This window comes from Lactuca virosa, chromosome 5, assembly GCF_052849685.1.
Source record: "Lactuca virosa cultivar CGN04683 chromosome 5, Lactuca_virosa_CGN04683_v6, whole genome shotgun sequence".
Taxonomy (NCBI): domain Eukaryota; kingdom Viridiplantae; phylum Streptophyta; class Magnoliopsida; order Asterales; family Asteraceae; genus Lactuca; species Lactuca virosa.
In genome coordinates this window covers 289,250,816-289,276,507 of record NC_136430.1, presented here as the reverse complement: position 1 = coordinate 289,276,507, position 25,692 = coordinate 289,250,816, and the positions used below count along the sequence as shown (strand labels likewise).

The window sequence follows — 25,692 nt, the reverse complement described above, 5'->3', positions numbered from 1 at the left end:
TTAAGCTAGCCTACCTTTCATCTTGTGGTTTATGATATCTATAATAGGCTTGTAAGCTTTTTCGTTACCACCCAAAGCTTTCATAATTTCTTCTTTTGCTACTTTAAGCTCCCCATAAACAAAACCCATTGAGGGCTTCCAATCCGCGTCAACCATTCGAAGGACTTTCACCAAAGGGGAAAACACTTTTAAACATTGTGTCACACCGGCCCAAAATTGAAGACTTGTCACTGTTCCATATGAGGCTCTTCCTTTAGGTGTTCCAGAAAATTTGCATTCCTCCCACTCGCTACTAGAGAACATATTTTTCAGTTGCTCCTTCTTTTCGGATAAACTTTGTAATGTTAGAAAGGCGGAAGCAAATCCCGTGACTCCCGGTCGGATAAGTTCCCTTTTCTTGGTGTGGTTTCTCATCATAGCCAAGGTTTTGTGGTGAGCATAAATGAAGATGGTTAATTTCTTTGCTTGATCTAAGACTTTCTTAAACCTTGGAAGTCCACCGATACCTTGAAAAAAATATTATATAACAAATTAACGAATTATAGTATAAGATAAGACATGTAAAAAAGTAAATAATGTAATAAAAAATATAAATACCTTCGAGCATAAGGTTAATTGTGTGTGTCGCACATGATGTCCAAAAAATAGTTGGTCTTTTCTCTTGTAGTAACTTTGCAGCTCCCATGTTATTCGTGGCATTATCGGTCACAACTTGAACAACATGATCGGGACCACCTTGTTGAATGCAAGATTCCACATAATCATATATGTATTGACTTGTATGTGATTCATTGGAACATTCTTTTGATGATATAAAAACGGTACCCATTCTTGAATTTACACATAAATTCATAATGCTTCTTCTCTTTCTATCAGACCAAGCATCTGCCATGATCGAGCATCCAATCTCTTTCCATACTTCTTCGTTTTTTTTCAACAAACTTTTTGTTCTTTCAACCTCATGCTTTAGAAGCGGGTCACTCAAAGAATATCTGGTAGGAGGTGTGAGCCCTATTCCAAATTGGCCAACAACCTCCAACATCATCTTGAAGCTATCATCTTCCAGTGCATGAAAAGGAATTGCAGTTTTATATGCCCACCTACTAATGAATTTATGACACGCTAAAATTCTTTCTTTCCGAACAACATCATTAAGATCAACTTTTTTTCCCTTTCCCTTCATAATTTCAGGGTTTATTTTGTTCACATAGCCATCCATGGGGCCTATATAACTTGGTGCTTTCGACCCTAAAGAATCTTATATTTCATCCATTTCAACACTATCATTTAACACTTGTATTGCCTCCGATCTTAAGGCCTTATCATGTTCGAGTTTAGCATTCTTTTTTATCTTCCTTCGTTAATAAAATTTCGCATTCTCAATTGATCATCTTTTGTAGAGTTTGGACATCGACTTACATTTCCCGGCACATGACCAATATGTTGTTTTAATCTAGTAACCCCCCGGTAAACACTTTTCCACACAAGTTACATTTCACTATATCCATTTTGTTTTTATCCGGGCAAAAACCATATTCCCAACCAATATCATATGAGTTCTGTTTATGAGCACCGCTCGCAGTTGATCCCACTGATGGTGAAGTCGAATTTTTGGATGTCATTATTGGAAACTGTTATATACATCAAAAAAATACATCAAAAATCACAATAAGTTAATAACACAGCTAGATACCAGAACTACAACAATTAATCAAGAACATATACAAACAAATGGGAATGCGGAATTTGGCTGTATTAATCAAGAATAGATGCAACAAGTAGATAATAGCAAGTCAGAAATCATAATAAGTTAACTGTACTACTAAGGGAAGCAATATATATTTTTTTAAACACACAACCACTAAAACTACTCTTAATTCAAAGGAAAACAAATAAACAATATAAATGAATAAGTCAATAAACACTGTACAGTGTTTCATTTTTATTTTTTTTATAAATGCAATTCGAAGGACTAAATGAGACTCAAGCTGATTATGAAGCTCCCACTGCAGACAAGAAGAAGAAGGATACCAGCAAAGAGATTAATGCAGAAAGTAGAAATCGGTACCCAGCAAACAGGTTAATGCAGAAATCGCTATCTAGATACTGAAATAATGAAATAGATACAAACAAATGGGAGAAATATGAAGAACATATCGATTAATATGTAATAGTTGCAGAAATCGCTATCCAGCAAACCGATGGGAGAATTCAACATTTTTTGGAAGAAGTGAAACACATATCTGTGATATGTCGGCTCAACAGTCAACATTAACTCATCAATTTGTGGAAGAAAAACAAATTTAGATGGGAGAAATACGATTTCGGTGCAAGGAGAAACAAAAATCGAATCGTCCAATGGAGGTTCGTCGGTGTCCAATGGAGGTTCGACGGAGTCCGGTGGGCGTCGGCTTCAGTGTATCGCCGGTCTCTTACGCTTTGCTTCAGCGATTGAGAGAGAAGTGAGTAAGTGACAAAAACGGCGACGTGATGAAATGCGATACTAGGGTTAGACGAAATTAACATTTGACTGCCTTTGGAGCCTTTTTTTTTTAATTTTGACCACCTTTGGCATTTGACTAATTTTGACTTCCATTGACCGTCTTTGACCACCAAGACCGCCAAGCCCGTCGTTGACCAGAATTGACCAATTACCTTCAAACACCCCTAATCCTAATCGGTTGCAGAACGTCAGGCGATTAATCCACGATTAATCCCGATTTCGGCAACCTTGACTTAAACCGTCAGAAGTTCAATATATGGACAAATTCATTAGGAGTATATGGATACAAACCATACGAAAGACTTAAGTAAAGTATTAGGTAATAATAAATCCTAATATTCTAAAATACTATATTGCTCCAAATTTTCAGAAGAATGGCTGAACAGGAAGGTAGTCATACACCAGAAGTGGGTGGAGATCCTAAACCTGGTGAAGTAAATACTCCAGTATCCCCTCGTGAGGAGCGACTCTTGGGTAAACTTACTGGTATTATTCGGCAGACTCTCGAAGAGCACAAGAAAGATACTGATAAAGGCAAAGAGAAAGCCACTGGAGAATCTTCAAAAGGAGAGGTGAAGCGTCCCTCGTTCAAAGATTTCAAGAGTAGTGGTGCTATGGAGTTTTCTGGTGTCCTTAATCCTATAGTTGTTCTAACTTGGATTCAGAACACAAAGAAAGTATTTCGTATTTCTCATGTGGATAATGAGGACAAGGCAAATTATGCTTCTGCAATGTTCATCGGAGAGGCCCTGGTCTGGTGGGAAGCAACATTTGAAGCTCTTAAAGAGTATGATCAGGAGAATTTGTCTTGGGGAATGTTCAAAACTCGCTTACTAGAAAAGTATTGTCCTATAGATATGAGAAGAAGATTGGAGAAAGAGTTTCTTGAGCTTAAGCAAGAAGGAATGACCGTGAATGAGTATGAAACTCAATTCAATCAAAGAGCACGATTTGCTGCAAAGTATATCCCAACTGAAGACGATAAAATTCAGTTATTCTTGGATGGATTGCGGTATGAAATCCGCAATTTCGTAGCTAATCGGAATATTCTGTCCTTTGACAAAGCTGTTGAGTATGCTCGAAAGCGTGAGCATGACTTAGAGATACGTGGTGCCACTCTTTTTGTTCCAAAGCATCCACGTATCGATCAATCTGTTCCTGTTTCCTCTATTCCATCAGTTCTATCTGTTCGATCTGATTCTAATACAAGAGAGCAATCTCAGAGCGTCGTTCGTGGTCGCGATAGATCATAATCTTTTTCTATTCAATCGCCATCATGTCGCATTTTTGGAAAGAATCATCCGGGCCAATGCAGAATAGAAAAGGAATTTGTGGTCTGCTATGGATGTGGAGAATCGGGTCACATAAATCCAGCTTGCCCAAGGAAGGATGTTATTTGTTATGCATGTGGTATTACTGGCCACAAGAAGCGTTTTTGCCCTACTCTTACTAGTCAAATGGCGGGGAGTCAAGCTTCCGTTCAACAACCAAAGAATACTCCAAAGGAGGAGGTGCCAAAAGCTAAGGTCCGTGCATTCCAGATTACCGCAGAAGAGGCACGCGAGGACCCGAATGTTGTGACGGGTACATTTCTTGTCAACTCTAGACCTGCTCACATCTTATTTGATTCTAGTGCCTCAGATTCTTTTGTGTCTCGTGAATTTGCGCATTCTTTCCAAATTGCTTGTTATTCATTCACCCAATCATTTCACGTAGATACTGCGGGAAGTATATCATTATTTGCTGATAAAATCTATAGAGATTGTGTCACAGAAATTGAAGGCTATAATTTGCTTGCCAATCTGATTCCTATCTCCTTACCCAACTTTGATATTATTCTCGGCATGGAATGGTTGTTAAAGAACACACTCAGGCGTGAAAAGTGTATTTGTGAAAACTTATGAATGGTGACTTAGGAACTGCGAGACAATACTTGGGACGAGGATGAGTAGGTGTGAATAGTAGTAGAGGCCTATACTACTGGAAGCACAGGACTCACACTTGGATCAGGGAAAGTCACAAGGTTACCAAGAAGCTAGTAATCGATTCCGTTTTTGTTCGAGTATGTCATTACCTTCGTTTCGGTGATGACTAAGAATATGATTTTCGTTCAGACCTAAATGGTCGTAAAGAATCGAGTTCGACTAATATAGATCTACGAAGTGAATTGATTGGTTCAGAGAACCATGTCTCGTGTAGTGACGAAATTTCAGTCAGAGAATTGAAGAATGAGATGGTCAGACGGAGAGAACAATCCAAACAGTAGAAAATATGCTTTGTACATATGTCTCGGAGTTGGTGCGCGTCAAGTGGAAACACCATCGAGGCCCAAATTATAATTAGGAAAATAAGAATGAGATAAGAGCGAAATATTCCCAGTCATTTATATCGTTATGATTTCGGGGACGAAATCCTCAAAAGGAGGAGGTATTTGTAACATACACGTTCAGTTATCGTGTTATGTAATTTTAAAAGTGAATAATATTATGAAATATTAAGTGATATTGAGTATTGAGTTTTAACGGATAGTTTTTACTAGAATTATAGTAAAACTATGTTTAGAATCATTCAGAATGTTTTGGAAGTCTTATGAGATTACGAACAAAAGGCAAATATCGAAATTTAACGAAAATATAAAATTTGAAATAAGTAAAATTTTATTATTGAAAGTTGTAAAGAATCTCGTTAGAAACATTTAGGCGAAAACCTCATCGAAATCCGAGTTATAACGAAGAAGTTATGACCAATCGAAGATTCGCGACAAAACCGGCACGGCGCCGAATGACGTAAAAAGTGAGTTTTTGATAAACTAATTTTTAGCCTTGGTGATCTAAATCAAAGTCTTAGTATTTGTTAAACAAAAATTTTCATAAAAAGAACGTCAAAAGCTGACTTCGTATGAGGAAGTTATGATTTTTCTAAGTATCGGAATAGTAGTAGACAGCTAAAAACTCGAAATAAAGATCGGCCGATATTTATCCAACACAACCTAAACAAGAATCGAAGGTCTCGTCAATAGTAGTACAACGGTAAAAAGATTGACGAAAACGGACGTCGGATGAAGAAGTTATGAATTTTTAACGGATTTTCCTGTCCCGGTCTGTTAAAAATAACAATATTAAAAAAAGTCAAAATTAGCCGACGGAGTCTAAGCGAAAGTTGTAGAGCACAATTTTACCTACGCGTGCATATAAAGAACGTCAAAAACAGAGCGTGTATGCAAAAGTTATGGATTTTAGAAGTTTGGGACACAAAATTCGAGAAAAATGCTAAAACCGAGGAATTTCGCATGGCTCAAGTTCGGCCACGTCACCTCGCCCGCGGAGCTGCCCCGTGTCTGATACCGGTGAGTGATCCGAGGCCAGCTGTCCGACCCGTGTCGCCACCCCTCGCATCCGAAGCGCGGTCCAACCAGCGACCAACGCGTGTAGCGTCCGAAGCTCCTGAGTCTGACGCGTGCCCAGCGCTGTGGCGCGTCCGAGGCTTGACGCGTGTCTTCGCATGCGAGCCCCCACCTGCCCCCTTCCTCCCTCCGGATCTAAGCCTCACATCTACTTCCTCGTGGATTCCTCTCTGCCGCTGATCTTCGGTCTCGCACCCTATAAAAGTGGGGGTTGCTAGATCTCCCGGTTTTTGTTAGAAATTCTTATACTTTTCACCTCAAAACCCGATTTCAAGAAACTTTTAATCCCCCGAAGCCCTGGGATCATACCAAACACCTAAAATACATTCTGAAGTGCCCGAAGACCCTGAGAAATTTATCTTTTCGGTTTGAAGCTCAACCCTCGCAGGGCCCTATTTTCAAGAAAACTCCCAGTTTTCATCGAAGAAAGCTAATTATAGTAACGAAGTGTTGCACAAATTACTATTTTAACCCCCGATTAATTCACGGTGAGTTCAATATATAGGAACAATTGTATGTTATGTGTTATATGTGTTATGTACTTTTCCGTTGTTATTATTTCTGCTATTTATGATAGCAAAGCTATACCTTTGACCATGTGATCAGTGAAAGGACTTAGATTCACGGTGGTACTGGTATGTAGCCTCTGGCCATGTAGAGCATGTCTCATAAGAGAATGACTTCTATTCTATGGCATTGGCAGAAGGTTAGACAGGACTGAAAGCCTGAAATCTACCAAAATGTTTAATCAGAAAGTGTATGTCTTCTGTGCCATTTGGGCCGAAGCTTTATTGATATATATCAAGTATGGAAATTGTTATGTCTCATTGATTGTATATCTTTGAATCAAATCATTGATTGATATGGAAAGTTTGTCACATGATTCACATATTCCTTTGTTGTTCCTTGTTCCTCTTTACTTCTGCCATATTGAAGTATATATATGGCATAACGTTATATTGTATCTATTATTGAACTCACTAAGCGTCACCGCTTACCCCTCTCAATGTTTAACAAATTGCAGGAGATAAGTAACCAATATAATCGTATACTGTTGGAAGATTTTGAATAGTTTGAAACTATTGTATTTTGTACTCACGTATGTATAAATTATAGTATCCTGGGAAGTTATGTAATATATAACACTTTGTAATAGTCGGTTTGTATCCAGTCTTATGTAAACAAGTTATCAATGTAAAATATTGTTTTTATGAATATGCAAGTAGCATGTTTTGGAGTAACAATTGTCAAATATGAAAGTGTGGGTCTTTCATGCACTTGGACCCCTTCCGATGTTGCCACTGGACCTGAACCAGGGGCACCTCCTTGTTCCTCAGAGCCTTCACTTTCCGATATAAAATCGCAATCGGTCTCTCAATATAATTCAGGCTCGCATCCACTTGAATGTCCTCTAATGGTACCACTGTCGTCTCGTCGGCTACACACTTCCTCAACTGGGACACGTGGAAGGTGTTATGAATCTGACTCAACTCTGCAGGTAGCTCCAACCGGTAAGATACCTTACCCACTCTGGCGGTCACCCTGAAAGGACCGATGTATCTAGGTCCCAGCTTGCCCCTTTTCCTGAATCGGATCACCCCTTTCCACGGGGATACCTTCAGTAGGACAAAATCTCCAACCTGGAACTCTAGCTCGGATCGTCTCCGGTCTGCATAACTCTTCTGATGACTCTGGGCCGTCAGTAATCACTGTCTGACCTGCTGAATCTGCGCGGTCGTCTTGAGCACTATCTCAGTGCTCCCCATCACTCTCTGCCCCACCTCTCCCCAACAGATGGGAGTTCGACATCTCCTCCCATACAGAATCTCGAAGGGAGGCATGCCAATACTGGAATGATGGTTGTTGTTATAAGAAAACTCAGCCAAGGGTAGATAAGTGTCCCAACTCCCACCGAAGTCCATGACACACGTACGCAGCATGTCCTCAAGCGTCTGAATCGTCCGCTCACTCTTCTCGTCCGTCTGTGGGTGGTAGGCTATACTGAAGTGCAGCCGGGTACCCAGCTCCTCATGAAACTTCTTCCAGAACCTGGAAGTAAAACACACATCCCGATCTGACACTATCAATGTCGGTACCCCATGCCGTGCCACCACCTCTCGTACGTAGATCTCGGCCAACCTTTCTGTAGAAGAGCTCTCACTGATAGCAAGGAAGTGAGCACTCTTAGTCAACCAGTCTACAATCACCCAAATTACGTCAACCCCACGCGCAGTCCTCAGTAACTTGGTGATAAAATCCATGGAAATTTGTTCCCACTTCCACTGGGGAACCTCTAGTGGCTGCAGCTTTCCATGAGGGCGCTGTTGCTCGACCTTAACCCGATGACAGGTCAAGCACCTCTCAGCTACCCATGCCACATCTCTCTTCATACAGGGCCACCAGTAATCTCTCTTCAGATCCAAATACATCTTCGTTGCCCCTGGGTGGATCGAGAATCTCGATCTATGTTCCTCCTCCAACAATACACGACGAGCTCCACCTGTATAGGGTACCCAAATTCGCCCATGGAAAGTCATAAGCCCACGACTGTCCGTCACAAACTCGGAAACCTGCCCAATCACACGCTCTCTCTTGCGGCTCTCCAGCCTCACCGCCTCCACTTGAGCCTCTCGGATGGTATATAGGACTGGAGTCATCACCGTCATCCTCATACACACATCCCGGATCGGAGCGCTCTCGGCTCTGCGACTCAAGGCATTGGCTACCACATTAGCCTTGCCTGGGTGATATAAGATCTCGCAGTCGTAGTCCTTCACTATACCTACCATCTCATCTTCCTCAAATTCAGGTTGGGCTGATCCATCAGGTACTTCAGGCTCTTATGGTCCGTGTATATGGTACACCGGACATCATAAAGATAGCGGCGCCAAATCTTGAGGGCGAACACCACTGCCCCCAAATCCAGGTCGTGGGTGGGATACCTCGTCTTATGAGGCTTCAGCTGCCTCGATGCATATACTATCACGTGCCCCCTCTGCATCAACACCGTGCCCATCCCAGATATAGAAGCATCATAATAAACCACAAAGTCCTCCACTCCCTCGGGAAGGGCTAACACCGGGGCTTCGCACAATCTCTGGCGAAGGGTCTCAAATGAGGCCTGCTACTTGGGACCCCAAGTAAAGGTAACACCCTTACGGGTCAGCCTAGTGAGAGGAACGACAATCTTGGAGAAATCTCTGATGAGTCTACGATAGTAGCCGACTAAACCCATAAAACTCCTGATCTCGGTCGGAGATCTCGGCACCTCCCAACTCATAACTGCCTCAATATTGTCCGGGTCGACCAATATCCCATTCTGATTAACGATATGTCCCAGGACTGGACCTCTCATAACCTGAAATCACACTTGGAGAATTGGGCATAAAGCCTCTCCGTCTTCTGAATATCCTCCTCGCATACTCTCATCTGATTATATCCAGATCTCAAATCAATATTGGAGAACCAAGATGCCCCCTGCAACTGATCAAATAGATCGTCGATCCTCGGAAGTGGATAACGGTTCTTGACCGTCAGCTTGTTCAACTCCCGGTAATCAATGCACATCCAGTGCGAACCATACTTTTTCTTGACAAAAAGGATCGGGGCTCCCCATGGTGAGCTACTCGGTCTGATAAAACCCTTCCCCAGCAGCTCCTGGAGCTGTGAGGATAACTCATGCATCTCTAGTGGCGCAAGGAGATAAGGTGCCTTGGCGATAGGCGCCGCTCCCGGAACCAAATCAATCCGGAACTCCACCTGCCTCTCGGGAGGCACACCTGGCAACTCCTTGGGAAAAACATCTGGAAACTCACATACTATCGGAACCTCAGTGATAGAACTAGGCCTCTCTGTGGCAACTTGCGTATCCATCACATACGCCAAAAAGCCCATACAACCCTGCCGTAAACTCTGTCTCACTCTGGCAGCAGAGCAGAAAGCTGATCCAAATCTAGTACCCTCGCCGTACACCGTCAGTACTCCCCCAATAGGGTCTCGTATAGTCACTAACTGTCGCTCGCAGTCTATCACAGCTCCAAATCGACTCAACCAGTCCATGCCCACTATGACACAGACATCACCCATAGCGATCGGTACCAGGTGTATCGGAAACTTAACACCAAAAATCTCTAGTATACACTCACAGATCACGTCAGTAGCAAAAACCGCATGCTCGTCGGCTATAGAAACCCTCAGAGGTCGACTCAACGCCTCACATCGGATACTAATGTGACGACTAAAAGCTACAGACACGAAAGATCGAATTGCACTCGAGTCAAATAACACTAAAGCAGGTACAGAGCTCACAAGAAAAGTACCTATACACGACACAATATAAGCCCAATATATCTCAAAAGAATAATAATAAGAATACATACCGGCCACGACGTCAGGTGTTGCGCGGACCTCCTCCGTTGTCAACTGAAAGGCTCTCCCACGAACCCTCAGTGTCTCGGCCTTCGTTGGCCGACCCTCAATAGCACGCAAAGCAGTAGGTGCAGATCCCTGTGCTGATCCCTGCACGAGCTGAGGGCACTCGACCTTCCGATGGTCAGTCTGGTTGCAGTGGAAGCAAACTGAAAACCCCTTGGGGCAATCCTTCGCCATGTTCCCCTCTTTGCCACATTTGTAGAAAATTCCTGCATGGAATGACCACTCGTGACTCTTGCCGCACTTGCCACAAGTGCGGCCCTTCTGGCCCCGAACTATGGTATCAGTGGGCTTAGCCCACTTCGTCGCCGGCTACGACTGCACTGGTCTCCGGTCCCTACCCTGGGACTCCTCCTCCTCCCTGGTCTGCAGCTCAAGCTCAATCTTCCTCCTCTTGGCATTGGCCTGAAGCTCAGCCAATGTCCTGTATGACGAGTTCGCCACGAACTGTCGTATATCCGTCCTCAGTATGCTTAAATATCGGCTCACACATGCATGCTCAATGGACACGTGCTCAGGGAAAAACATCGCCCTCTCGCGAAACATCCTCGAAATCTCAATCACTGACTCTGTCTTCTGCTTGAGAGACAAAAACTCATGTGGCAATCGTTCCCTCTCCACCGGGGGAACATAATCGTCTCAGAACATCAGAAAAAACCTCTCCCATGTCACTGTAGCAAGATCTGCAGAGGTAAAGCTGGCTGTCACAAACTTCCACCAATCCTTCGCTCCCAAGCGAAGCTGGTTCAGCGCAAACCGAACTCTCAAGTGATCTGGCATGAACATGTGTAAAAACATCCCTCGATATCAGAGATCCATCTCATCGCAGCAATTGGATCCTGTGTCCCATCAAACTCTGGTGGCTTCGTGTTGCTGAACTCCCGAAACAACAACGAGTCACCTCCCTGTGGCCTAGCAGCGGCCACAGTTGTAGTGCATGCAGCAGCATCAGCCTCTGTGACAGCAGCATATCGCTCATCAAACGTCTCAATCAGGGTGGTCTTAACAGACCCAAACATCTCAGGAATCTCCGCTCGAATAGCTACGGCCACCTCCTCGTGAATTATCCTGCGAATCTCATCATCACTAGTCCCACTGCCTCCTGGCTTGTGGCGTGTACCCACCATGATGTCTCTGAAACATAACACAAAAATCATCAGAGACTCACTTGATCATACTCACACTCGATCACTCATCCCTACTTGTTCCTTAGTTTCCTAAGGATTCTTACTTGGGTTGCATACATATCTGGTGCTTTCAGTAGTACGGGCCCAATACTACCTTCCACACCTGACATGTAGTCACCCCAAGTCCTCCTCCTAGGATTCTAATTCACAAGTACTCTATCTCTTAAGAATATCATATTACTCTCTTAGTAGACCCCTCACCATTCATCTAGATATCTCCTCTAGATTATCCCTCGCCTCAGAATTCTCTCTGTAAGTGATCCTGCTCGATACTCTCACTCAACACATACTCAAAGCACATAACATATAGCAACGACTCCTAAGCTAAGGCAATATAAATCAGGGAACCCTATCCCTAAAATATGAAACACCCAGCCTATCATCTAGCATGCATCACTAACATCCCATAAATATCTCATAACACAAATAAGTAAGGGTATTTTGGGAAATCACCGTTCGGGCTCTAGATGATTGTACACACTACTCCATCTCGATTTCTCTTAAAACTCTTTCTCATTTTGGAAAAATTCATTTATTTTTGAAAATCTTTCTCAAATCCTCAGTTTGAGTTCAGACATACCCGAAGGTGCATCCAAATCTCTCAAACCAAGGCTCTGATACCAACTTGTAACAACGTAAATTTTCAAACCAAAATTTTCAATTTAAAAACACATTTTTCTCGATCCAAAAATCTCAAAAGTGTGACGATATCAAATCATCAAACACATATCCAAAAACTGTATATATAACAACTCTAGGATCCTCTCAAAACATAACTCAATCTCTGATGTGTGTACAATGTAGCCGACGCCTTCCCGTGATCCTGAGAAGTACCTGAAACACATAACACATAACACGATAAGCACGACGCTTAGTGAGTTCCCCGAAATACCACACATATCTCATTAGCCTCTCATGGCTATACTCAGATAAGACCCTCCGGTCAATGTGTCTCAGTGGGACCCTCTGGTCCCACAACTCAGCTGGACCCTCCGGTCCCTCAACTCGGCAACTCAATATAATACACAACATATATATCAAAAAGACAATAAGCAGGATATCTCAATACACAGTATATGCACATAAGACCCTCCGATCACACATATATTACCACTCAAGGTAAGTATAGTGAGAAGACTCACCTCGTAAGAACTCGAATAATCTCGAACTCGAATCACCGGTCTAGCCTCCGTCTAACACAACAATAATTATCCCTAATTAATAACGTCTCTTACTGAAGCTAAACTAACCCTTCTACAACTCACAGAAGGGTAAAAGACCATTTTACCCTTCTATGGGCTTAATAGTACACAAATTGACTAAACCCTAAGAGTCAATCAAAAAGTCAACGGCAGGGAGTACGTTGCGCGTACCAGCTCTCTACGCTGGGCGTACACGGCTGCCATGCAGGCATCGGGGATGCTCGACCCCTACGCTGCACGTACTAGGATTACGCCCAACTTATGTCCCAGTTTCACTCTTCTCACTCATTTGGTCTTAATCAGTTAAGACCTTGGCTCATATCACAGATCTGGACTCCCCAATAGCTCTTACTCCATAAAGTCAGTGACTTTACTCCTTTGCATGGCTGATATGGTCACAAACACAAAAAACACTCATTCGCTTAACTCAAAAAGCTCATATCTCATGCATGGCTTGATTCCAACGACCAAGATTGGATTTTTATGACATTACACCACTAATTACACTCAAAGGGGTTGATCATAGTCTCTGGAGCTCAATATCTCATAAAGTCTCCAACTTTTGGGATAAAAACCCTAAAATGCTCTACTATGATGCACAAAACAAAAGAGTGAGAAAGCTAGAAACTTTATACCTCTATGTGAAGCTCCCAACACAGGCATGCTCAGATGCAAGGGCCTGGACTCTCACTCCTTCTTCTCCAAAGCTTCTTCTTCACTTCAAGAACACACAAAGACTCTCAAAGGCTCTCAAATGCACTCACAAGCTCACAAGCTCTAAGAACGAAGGTTTAGGGCACAAGAGGGTTTGTTGTCTGAGAATGGTGGCTAGTAATGAGGCCATCATATCCTTTATATAGGGGAATCACCCTAAATTAGGGTTTTCACTCTAGGCCTAGTACACCCAACGTACCCTCTGGTACGCCTAGCGTACTAGGTAGCTTCCGCGTCAAATGCACGCATATGAGTACGTTGAGCGTACACTCGCGTACGCTCCGCGTACTCATTCACCACCTTTTCTTAATAGAGGACTAAAATGGACAAGTACTCAAAGGGTCAAGGTTTACAAGGTATACCTGAACTTGGGATGTTACAACAAAACATATCTCACGGGCTACTTTATAACTCAAATCCTAGGCTATCCTAAGATTTTCTCAATCCCATCAAACCAGAACTCATATTAATCATAACAGGTTGCCCTATGCATGCAAATTATACACAGAACATGATCAAAAAGACTTTCGAATAATAGACTCTACCCTAGGACCACAACCAGACAAGGAACATGAAATAAGGCCAAATCAATCATTCTAAGGCTATAATATCTTAACCGTATATAATTTTTAAAGCATACACATAGAAAAATCTATCCGACTATCATAATCCAAATATCAGTATAACATGGATAACATATTAGGGAACTACTTACTTGAGCTCGGCCAATCACGCGCATTGCACTATCCCCTTTTTCCATTTTAAGAAGTTTTTACTTTTTATTTTTGAAAACAATTTTACCATTTCCTTAGTTTGAGTCCTGACACACCCGAGAGTGTGCCCTAATCCCTCAAACCAAGGCTCTGATACCAACTTGTAACGACCCAAATTTCCAAATAAAATTTTCATTTTTAAATAATCAAAACATTCCCATAAAATATGAAATCTCAATGACAATTGTTTTCAAAATCCATAACATAAACATTTTATGTTAAATATCATAGTGTCCCCAAATAAAATGCTAGAGAGTGCATGTCGCGTCATCAAACCTTGCCCTTACCCTTAGGCTCTGAAGTACCTAAAACAATCAACAAAATGTAAGCTAATGCTTAGTGAGTTCCCCAGAGCATACCCCACATAATCCACATAATCACATAATCCATATTAGCTATAGAATCTACATAAACCACATAATACATGCATAGAAACATATAAGTATGCCATGGAAACCCTCAAAGGTATTATACCGAGTTCCATTGGAACCCCCATGTGGTCTTAACTACCTGCCACGGGAACCCCCGCATGGTCTTCCCTAACCGCCATGGGAACCCCCACATGGTGTTTAATAACTACCACTGGAACCCCCACATGGTCTTAACTACCTGCCATGGGAAGCCCCACATGGTCTTAGCTAACCAAAGAAATATCAGACAAACTAAACATGTAAACATACCAGGATGCCATGGAAACCCTCCAAGGACTTATACCAAATAACATGGGAACCCCCATATGGTCTTAATCTACTGCCACGGAAACCCCCCAGGGTCTTCCATACAAATGTCATACCAACATCTCATATAATCCACTAACAATCCACATATCATATAATGGGTCGACCTTGGTGTCTTAGATCCATCGGTATGGTGAGAAGACTCACCTCTCAATAAATGATGAACTGATAAGATAAGTCCCAACGCTCAGCTCCAACTTAACTGCTACAACCATCATGTGACTAACTTTGTCAAAATCCCGAAATGCCAAAATACCCTCAAGGTCAAACTTGGTCAACCATGGTCAAAGTCAAAGTCAACAATCAAGGTCAACAGTCCATGTTAACCCAACTCGTCGAGTTCCTTTAGTGTTCAGAAAACCGGGAAAAAACCCTAACCGACTCGTCGAGTTCATTCAGCATACAGAAAATAGGAAAACCCGATCCAACTCGTCAAGTTGCCAGGGCAACTCGTCGAGTTTTCCATGTCTTAACATGTTCAGCCCCTTCCAGTCGAATCCAAATCTCCAAACTACAGATCCAGTCCCTTAGGACGGAAATACCACATAAAGTTGCAAACTTTACATGCATGCAAGGCCGTAAGAGGCTAAAACACTAAAACTAAGTTTCATACAAGGTTTAGGGTATGGAGAAGGACCAAGACTAGATAAAGTGGGCAACCTTATGTCCATGGAGGCCTAGAGGTGTCCAGATCTGAAACCATATTCTCATGACAAGTTCAAATCCGAGAATGACACCATTATACACCAAAAGTGACCATATACTTTCATAAGAGGAGATCTAAGCAAATAAAGGTCAAAGTAGCAACTTTATACCTCAAGATGGTTGCCAAAACAGAGTAAATGTCAGATCTACCGCTTCTCCCTTTACTCCAACCTCTTCAAGCTCCAAGTTCCTTCACAACCAAACCAAAATCACTCTCCAAAGCTCTCTCACACACTCAAGAACGTATAAGGCTTGAACTAGGGTTTCTCTAGGCTGTAAGGACGATGAGTGAGGCTAAAAATGAGCCATAAGTTCTTTATATAGGGTACAAACCCTGAAAATTAGGGTTTTCCTTTCCAGGGTCTACTCGTCGAGTTGGGGCCTTCCAACTCATCGAGTAGACCCTAAGTATCGCGTCTAAAAAGATCTCTACTCGATGAGTTGGAGCTCCCCAAATCATCAAGTCCCAGTGCAAAACCCTAAAACTTTGAGAAATAAATGATACCTGAAACAAACATTACACGGGGCGTACTCCCTTTAGCAAGAAACCCCAAATTTGAGGGTTCTACCCTATTTAAGCCATAAGTTATCCTTTTTTTTCCTTGTTTAACGAGCCTCCTCACCCTTGAAAACCCTAATTCGTTCCTTAGCCTATGTTTGGTGATTTTGAGCTCTTGTGAAGCTTTTGTGGAGGGTTTTGTGCATCTAGAGGAGTAAGGTGGAGCTTGAAGACTCATTCTTTGGGGGAGGGCTTTGAGATCCATCTTAAGCACCTTATTTTGGTGGCTTATGAGGTATAAAGTTCAAACCTTTCCATTTTATTTCTTAGATCTACTTCTTGGTATGTTTTTAGTCATTTTGGTCCTTTTTGATTGGTGATTGGGAGTTAAGGCCGTTTTTGGAGCTTAGCCTTTTAGATCTGGACGTATTAAGGGTTCCTTAGGAAGGTGCAAACTTTATGGTCGTTTTGGTCCCATGATGTATTAATTCATTCATTAAGCTCGTTTGAGCTCTAGAGCCTCTTTTAGCCATGCATGCACATAAAGGTGGCAACTTTATGTGATTAACCACCTTAAGGAAGTCAAATTTGAGTTTGGATCTAAGTCTTAATGGGTTAAGACCTGAAATGGAAAAGTTGGCCATGTTGGTGAGTACGTTGGGCGTAGAAGTTTGTACGTTGCACGTACAAGCCGTTTATGCAGTACACTGAGCGTACAGGCTGAGTACGCCCCACGTACTCAGCAGTGTGGATTTCTTTTGTTTGGGCTTCGGTTTTGGGATTAAGTGGGCTTGGATGTCTTGGGCCATTTTGGGCCATCAAAATTCTTGGGTTGGGCTGTTGAGATTTTGTTGGACTTCTTGGGAAAAGGCCCATGAAAGGGATTGGGCCCAATTTAGAAAATTGGGCCATATTTGGGCCTTAGATGTTTATTTTGGATTTTGGGCTTTTGGACATTTGGTTTGTGCTTTGGCCTTGGGCAAAGTTAGAGGAAGGGTAAAAAGGTCTTTTACCCTAATTTGGACTCTTAGTGTGAGTCAGGATCTAGTTATTAATGGGTTGCCATTTTGGTATTTGATAGCGTGTGGATTTTAGCGGATCTGCAGTCAGATTTTTTATCCGTGGGTTTCAGCTGTCAGATGTGAATCTCCTTATTGTATCGTGGGTCGAAGGCACCAATGTTGGCCTATTAGCTTATGTATTATAGGAAGACCGGGGGTGGCCCTTGACATTTGTATGAAAGACCCGGAGGTGGCTCCTGGCAAATCAGTATGTAAGACCAGGGTTCGGACCTTGGCAGTCAAGTAGATAGTTAGTTGTAGATTATATGCTTGTTGTCTCTATGATGCTTTCATGGAAGACCAGGAGGTGGCTTCTAGCACTTCTCTGTAAGACCCATGGTTTTGGCCCCCGGCCTGGAAAGGAAAGACCATGATACGGCTCGTGGCATAATAACAAGACTATGGTTGGCACATAGCACCTACTATTGCATGTTTGTTATTTATGAATCGTATGTTATGTATCGTATGTAGTATTTAAGGAAGTCACTAAGCTTTGTTCTTATAATTTTTATGGTTTCAGGTACTTCCGGTTCGAAAGGGAAAGGCCCGGCTTGATCGCACCGCATACACCCATATTTTCCGCAATCTTGAGATTTTAGGATTGTACTCTGATAATTGTTTTTATTATAAAATACCTTTAAGGTTTGAGTAAATGATAAATAGGTGTCTTGGTTGTTTTAAAAATGAAATTTTTACCTTCGTATTTTGGGATGTTACACATACATCCCGCATGGGGATAGGAATTAGATCAATCAGATAAGACACCCCAAAAATCTCCAAAACACAACCCTGATAAACCCTTGATGCAGAAACCCTGTGTTTGTTGACAATAGAAACTCTCAACGGACACTCCAACTCTTCAAGAGTCATATCAAAACCCTTAATAAAAGAAAGAGATACAAAAAACTGACTCACACCCGAGTCGAAAAGCACAAGAGCAGGCGAGGAGTTCACTAAGAAGGTACCTAGAAAAATCATAAACATAAGCATACCATAAAATAACTGACATAATAATAAATGGAAACATACCTGTAATGACGTCCGACGCCACCCTAGCTTCCTCCGCAGTGAGATGGAAAGCACGACCTCGAGCCCTTGAGAGCTCTGCCCTACCCTAGCATCTATCAGTGATCTTCAATGTAGCCGGTGTTGGAGCCTGCGTCGGCCTCGCAGCAAGCAAGGGACAGTTAGCCTTCACATTTCCAACCCGCTCATAGTAGTAAAAAATCCGGGTACTCGATATTGGGGCCTGCTGACGACAATCATTGGCATAATGCCCCTCTTTGCCACACTTGTGGCATCCATATGAAGATCGATAAGAACCATCACGAACCTTGCTAAATTTCCAAAAGTGTCAACACCGAAAGACGAGGATGAAGAAGGTTTGGATGATGAATATGAAGAGGAACATGGGGACACGTTATGTGTTTCATGTCGTGAGAATTATGTATCTAATGAGTTTTGGATTTTCTGTGATATTTGTGAGAAGTGGTTTCAAGGTTCGTGTGTCAAGATAACTCCAGCAAGAGTCGAGCATATCAAGCAGTAAAAATGCCTTGCTTGCACCAACAAAAGAGCTCTTCCATGATCGTGATTCATGATCGTGTATGTATCAATCAATCAATCACTGTAAGTCTAATTTTATGGAGAAAGTGAAAGTGGAAGTCGAAGTGGAACATGATGTGTGTTGGGCATTTCATTGAAATTAGTGGCATGGACTTTATTTTAGTTTCTAAGTAGAATTCTCTCAGCTGCAACAAACGTTTTCTTTCTTATAATGGAAGATTGGATTTTATATGTTTGTCATACTCTATTTTTCTATGCTCAGAATGTGGAACAAGGTTGGAAAAGAATTTGTTGTCGATATTATCATGTGGGAATATTTTTTTTAATCATTTATGTTGTCAATCAAAGTAATGTCTCACTTTTTACCAAAACGACGTTATAGGTTCAATTGGTTTTAACAAAATAAAGATAAAACTTGATCAATATTTGATGGAAAAAGGTAAAAAAAAAACAAATGGTGCCCATAAAAAGCATTTTTTGTTTCTAGCTTTATGACATTCTTACTCCTTCTATTACTTTCATTGATTCTGCTCAGAAGATTTGTTTTTTGTTTCACTTAGCAATAAAAGCATGTTGCTTTAACTATTTACATGTAAATATAATTGATACTCCAGGTCACATGGGCTTCACCGGTAAATATGTTGTTTTAACTTTTTACTTTTTAGGATATGATTTTAATTCATTTTTAACGCAAATTAATCGTGAGATAGGTTAATTCTTATTGCTTTGATTGGCTGATGCAAGATGATTTGTGTTTATGTTTATTTTATCTTCTTTTTCCAATAGGACCTTTTGGAGATTATTAAAGAATTGGATGAGTATTTTCTCCGGGCAGCAGATTCCGACGAAAAATGTCGGCTTTGTTGGAGGTTCTGAGTTGCACCTTTACTAAAGAAACACCCTCATGTAAAATTCCATAATTTAAATAAATAAATTTCAATTAAATAGCTTGAAAGTTTATGTTCCATGAAATGTACAATTGCTATGGCTCTGTGTATAAGTTCTCATTGCATGATTCTTCTGAATTTGTTGATGTGAGCTCTTGAAAAGGCGTTACAATATTATCATGACAATTTGATGAAGAGATATGAATTACATGTGATTCATATGTAAAACACATATAATTCACATATGAATCATATATAAATCACAAGTGAATTACATACTATTCACATGTAATTCATATATGAAACACATGTAATTCACATGTAATTCATAAGTGAAGCACATATGAATTACATGTGATTCACATGTAAATCACAAGTGAATCACATATGAATTATGTCTATATGAACACATGAATTTTGTGTGAGTGTTCTTTTTAAAATTTTCTTATGAATTTCACATTTGAATCTTAAAAGATACAATCACATGTGAATATCACATTATATAATCACATGTGAATCTTACATAATATATATATATATATATATATATATATATATATATATATATATATAAACATATATATCTTTATACCTTAATAAACATTTAGCCTCAAATGCTGAATTTTAAGAGGTACAAGACCATCATGCAATATGTACAACCATTTAAAGCATTGCAGGATCTATGGTCAACAAGTCAAACATTCAATGGCTTTAGGAGGGTCGTCTACTCTTCTAAAACATGAATGAATCAGTCAAAATTGAATTGGTATTTCCTCACATTCAGGCGATTGAATCGTTCAACAGAAGATACAATCTATAAGGCATCTCCTCCCTCAGTTCGGTTAAGATGGTGTTGCCTTCAACCACTCACAATCACCATCTCTTTCTTAAAAACCCGAAAATCCATCTCCATCATACAAGTCTCTCCATATATCTCATCATCACCACGTATCTCCACCGCCATTGATAGCCACCATGACAACAACACCATACCACCACACAATTGAACCATCACTCACTATCAACCTTAAATTTCGATGACTTTGACCCGGTCCCTTCCCTATCTTGTCTAACAACTTCAATAGAAGGAAAACTTCTCCACTCCTATTTTTCTGAAAATCCCTCTTCTTCCGGAAAAAAAACAATAACTTGAAGAGACTCATCCCCACGCTCAGTGCCATTCACCATTACAAATTCCATATTTAGTTGTTTACTTTCTCTAATTTCTTTGTGCTCTCTCTCTCTCTCTCTCTCTCTCTCTCTAAGCTTGATGTGTGCGTCTTTGATTCCATGTAGGTTTGATGGTTCATATTGACAGAAGGTTTATAGAGGTGGTGGTTGAAACAACAACATTGCTCCCATGTCTATGAGGTAGTAACAAGTAAGAGCCCTAATGCAATTTATGTTTTCAAGCCTTAAGGTGACATTTTTTTAAGTTTTATTTCGATTTTAGGTTCTTGGTATTGTTCGAAGACACAACTTCACCTCTCTCGTTGTAATCTCCATGAAAAACCCTAGCGTAGAGCTCCCCTGTTCCCTGATTTCTGTTGATTTGCAATAAAAGAAAAGGCATGCCAGGTTTTAAGACGAACGTCATGACATGATGAAGATTTAAAAAGAAACGTTTGGAGCTTTCTACATCAGTAAGTTATAAAATCATGGTTGGTGAGTTTTCCTTTTAATTTGTTTTCTTCTCTTTTCAATGATTTTTAATTGTTTCCCCTTTTGATAACTTCTAGTTGTGTTGGTGGTGATGGTTATCAGGTAAAGTTTGAGAATAATGATTATGTTTTGAATGTGTAATTTCTCTAGAATTGGTGCTATTTAGATCCAAGAAAATGGTCAGTGTACTTTGTTTTTCGTCAGCCACACATGAGTTCTGAGTTTTATTTGTAATTTTTTTCAAAACATTTGTGTGAATGACTGTATGAATTCCATCATTATTGATCAAAATATTGGTTATTGCAAAGTTCCAAAGAAGTCATTAATTAACAAGCATCATAACACCCTTACATGACGGATGGTTGAAGAGAATGTTCAAGAACATAAATGGGAAGCAATTAGGCAAGAAGGGTAATTTGGTCTTATTTTTTACTTTCAGTGTAGGCACCCCACCTGTTTATATAATTTCTAAGTGTAGGTAGGTAAGGTACTCTTCTTTCTTTATTTTTTTTATTGCATTTTAAGACAATGCACATTTTCTTTTTAAAACATTCGATTTTCTAACAAGTTTTGTTTACTTTTTGTGTTTATGATCAGGTTGATGATACACCTGAGTACCTGACAAACATAAGAAGGTATATTTGGGGCAACATGTGATGATAAAGAGGTAGTTCTAAGTGATTGCAACTTTTACAGCTTTAGTGTTTGATGACTTAATGCCATGTTTATGACTTAATGCCTAGGTTAAGACCATGTGGGTAGCCCATGGCACAATGGTGTAAGACCCTGGGGGAGCCCACGACATCCTTATAGGTTTTTGTATGCATGGCCTATGTGATATAGGTAGCTTCTATAGCTAACATGATATGTGATATGTGGATTGTGTGTGTGGTATGCTCTAGGAAACTCACTAAGCTTCGTGCTTACAGGTTTGTGTATGATTTCAGGTATCATCGTTTTGGAAAGGAAGGGCTCTGATTAATCGCAGTGCACACACCTATGAATTTCGCAACGAATGATTTTGGGATGAACTCTGATAATGTTTTACTTAATGATGATTTGAAATGTTTGGGATAATGAACAAGCCTATAGTAAATACAAAAAAAAAGTTCAAATATATCCAAAATGGATGCTTTTTCGGAACTCACAATCATTGCCTCATGACCATATGAGATATGAGTGCATCATTATATAATTATAAACACAATTACAAACTCATGCGATAAATAAGTTCATAATCTCATAATCCTTGTGATTTAATCTCTCTCTGAAAGTAACTATTCGCACCCGTCGCTTGGCGCGGGTAACGACTACTATATATATATATATATATATATATATATATATATATATATATATATATATATATATATATATATATATATATATATATATATATATATATATATATATATATATATATATATATATATATATATATATAGGGTTAGGTTCATGTGAGACGGCCTAATTTTGTGAGACCGTGAGACGCAATCCTAGCCACTCATTTTATAGATAAAAAAACATTTTTAAAATGCAAAATAATTGAAAATTTTCGAATTTTTTTTAAAATATTATTTTCGTCATTTATATTTTCCAAAAAAATAAAAAAATACCTTTTTTTACATATTCTAGTAAAATATTAGAATATTTTATGTATCTGACAAATCCAGTACAATATATTCTAACATTCTAAAAATCACATTAGAATATTTACAGTATAATATTCTATTAAAATATTTCAAGTATTTAAAAAAACGATAATTTCTTTTATTTATTTTTTATTTTTTTTAGTTAATTAAAGTGACGAAAATAATAATTAAATTTTTTTTTCGGATTTTTCCTTTTACTTTGCATTTTAAAATTATTTTTAGATTTGGTCTCACGGTCTCACAAAATTAGGATGGTCTCAAATGAACCTGAATCTTTATATATATATATATATATATATATATATATATATATATATATATATATATATATATATATATATAGAGAGAGAGAGAGAGAGAGAGAGAGAGAGAGAGAGAGAGAAAGAAAGAGAGAGAGCCAGAGTCAAAGATCAAATAAGAAGAAAAATTTTGGTAAGTAGGTAAGAAATTTTTTTTCTACATATTTTTTTAGCGAACAAACAAAATGAATCATTCGATGATTCATTTGTAAGATGATTCATAATAAAAAATTCTTAAAAAACATTTTCATGATTCATTTTTAAGTAAATTAGAAAAAAAAATCAATTTTATGACAATTTTAGTGAATAACAACAAAATCATTGTTTAAATAAATCATCGAGATGTTTTTTGTGAATCATGTTATTTTTTATTAATCTAGTGATTCATTTATTTTGTTCGTCAAAAGAATATGTAGAAAAAAACTTCTTACCTTCGTACTATAAAAAATTTCTTATGTGATCTATATCCTGTACGTATTTTTGTGAGTGTTTTTGCATTAATCATTTTTCTTTAATTTTCTTGTAGATTTGCAAGAAATTGTAGAAAATATTGAATATGTGAAAAGTGATAAATTAAAGAAAATATACAAATCTTGACACAAGACATGATGACACTTTAAATCTTTGTAACATTTTTTTTTATATTTTATTTTGTATCCAATAAAATACTTGTAATATTGTGTTTATAGATTAGTAAAAAAAATAGGTTTTTATGATTTCTTTATGAACATTATAGTATACGAAATTTACATATATGCACCTGAAACGTTGAATTTTTTTATTAAAAAATTTATAGTTTTTTATTAAAATTTTCTAGTTTTTTTTTTTTTTTGTAATTTTATTGTTTTTTTTAAATTGCAGTTTTTTTTTAAAAAAAATTCAGTTTTTTCAAAAAAAAATCTTGTTTTCTAAATTTTTTTTAAAAATATGTATTTTTTTTAATCGAAATTTTTTATTTTTTTAAATCCGAAAATTTGATTTATCATGTTAATTTTTAGACATTTTTATTAATATTTCCAAAAACACAAAAAATTAAACATTAAATGAGATTAATAAGATGACGATCATGCCCTTGATAAATTCATCTTTAGTTCTTGGGTTTTCAGAAACTATAGTTCTCAACGAATCTTAACCGTATCAATGTCTAGTTTTTATAATAACAAACATATTTATAAATTCAATAAGAAAATGGTCAAACTCCCACTCTGTAAAATATATCATAATTTTCATAAAAACAGTATAAGTTAAGCAATATCAATCTCTATTAAATAAGTACAACGACGCATAGGAAAAAGAATCTTAAACAAAAATGAATTACATAATATATATCACCTTCTCACGTAACCATTAACCACCTGATCTAGTAAAACAAAGCTAAAGCGATTGCCAAGAAAGTGAAGGGTACCACGGCGGTGAAAGATGGAGCAAAACTGGGTGATGGTGGTGGTATAATGGTGTTATCGGTGGGAGAAGGGGCGTTACTCCCTGAGGGAGTTTGGCCGGAGGTGGGTGGTGATATTGGGCTGCCTTCCTCGGAGGAAGGGGCAGGGGAGGAGGTTGGTGGTGGGGTTGTAGTGGAGGGAGCAGGGGTAGCGGTCGGTGGAGAAACCGGTGCGGGAGTGGCGGGTGCTGGTGTCGGAGCAGGGGTGGTAGACGCAGCGGAGACATTGATGGTTAACTTCTGACCAATTTGGCAATGAGTGCCAACGGTGCAGATGTAATAGTGTGTGCCAGGTGCGTTTAAGGTGACTCTAGCAGGGCCAGTGGTGGCGATTGAGATGGGGTTGGCGGTGGTGCATGGGGCGTACGCCGCCTGTGACACTTCAGCAACGTTATGGAATCCGGTGGTGAAGTTAAAGAGAAGAACATCGCCGACACTGAAGGTCTGACCTGATGCCCAGGTGGTGTAAGCAGAAGGTCCGTTGGGAGGAATATTCCATCCCAAGGCGTCGCCGACCACATGGGTAGTTTGTGCTGTCGTGCTTTGAAATTGGACAGATGCAAGCATAAGCGCCATAATCACCATGAAATTGAACTTTAAACCTGCCATTTTTAGTCCTTCAGAAGAGAATATATGATTATTGGAAATAGAGAAGGATTTTGAAGGTTAATGGTGTTTTGAGAAATAGTTGTGTTAAGGATTTGTATTTATAGGGTATTGTTGTAGGGACATGTGGAATAACGAGTCAACAAGAACGAAAAGGAAAGTCGCAGTTTTGGTTTTGGATTCACATGACATTATCTAAAAAATATAAAAGAATTGAGAGGACAATTGATATGAATAAGTCAATAAGACACATATTTGATGTGAATTTGTGTGCATCGATCAAGAAACACGTTTTTATCTCTAAACATTTTTTATGTATAAAATTAATTTTAAATATAAATTTCAATTTTGATGATATTAGATG

The 25,692-nt window shown here is 39.4% G+C and overlaps 2 protein-coding genes across 2 annotated transcripts; both read right to left on the bottom strand.

The window, feature by feature from the left end:
- Nucleotides 1-20,632, bottom strand: LOC145112882 (uncharacterized). Its single transcript, XM_079049000.1, has 5 exons — nucleotides 20,540-20,632; nucleotides 2,032-2,106; nucleotides 1,493-1,631; nucleotides 598-1,248; nucleotides 1-506 (listed from the first exon to the last, which is right to left on the bottom strand). The coding sequence occupies exons 1-5, from the start codon at nucleotides 20,630-20,632 to the stop codon at nucleotides 1-3; spliced, it is 1,464 nt and encodes a 487-aa protein (XP_078905126.1).
- Nucleotides 20,633-24,485: 3,853 nt separating this feature from the next.
- On the bottom strand, nucleotides 24,486-25,386 carry LOC145116121 (blue copper protein-like). Its single transcript, XM_079052475.1, has one exon. It carries the CDS (start codon nucleotides 25,329-25,331, stop codon nucleotides 24,642-24,644), a length of 690 nt encoding a protein of 229 aa, XP_078908601.1. The 5' UTR covers nucleotides 25,332-25,386; the 3' UTR covers nucleotides 24,486-24,641.
- Nucleotides 25,387-25,692: the final 306 nt, after the last annotated feature.

Excerpts from the sequence above, each read along its gene's own strand:
- LOC145112882 (XM_079049000.1), bottom strand. The coding sequence starts at position 20,632 with ATGGCGGTGGAGATACGTGGTGATGATGAGATATATGGAGAGACTTGT. Across the intron at positions 2,107-20,539 it reads TTAAGAAAGAGATGGTGATT|TATCTAGATAGCGATTTCTG; the intron begins GTGAGTGGTTGA and ends TCATTATTTCAG. Across the intron at positions 507-597 it reads AATTAACCTTATGCTCGAAG|GTATCGGTGGACTTCCAAGG; the intron begins GTATTTATATTT and ends ATTTTTTTCAAG.
- LOC145116121 (XM_079052475.1), bottom strand. The coding sequence starts at position 25,331 with ATGGCAGGTTTAAAGTTCAATTTCATGGTGATTATGGCGCTTATGCTT.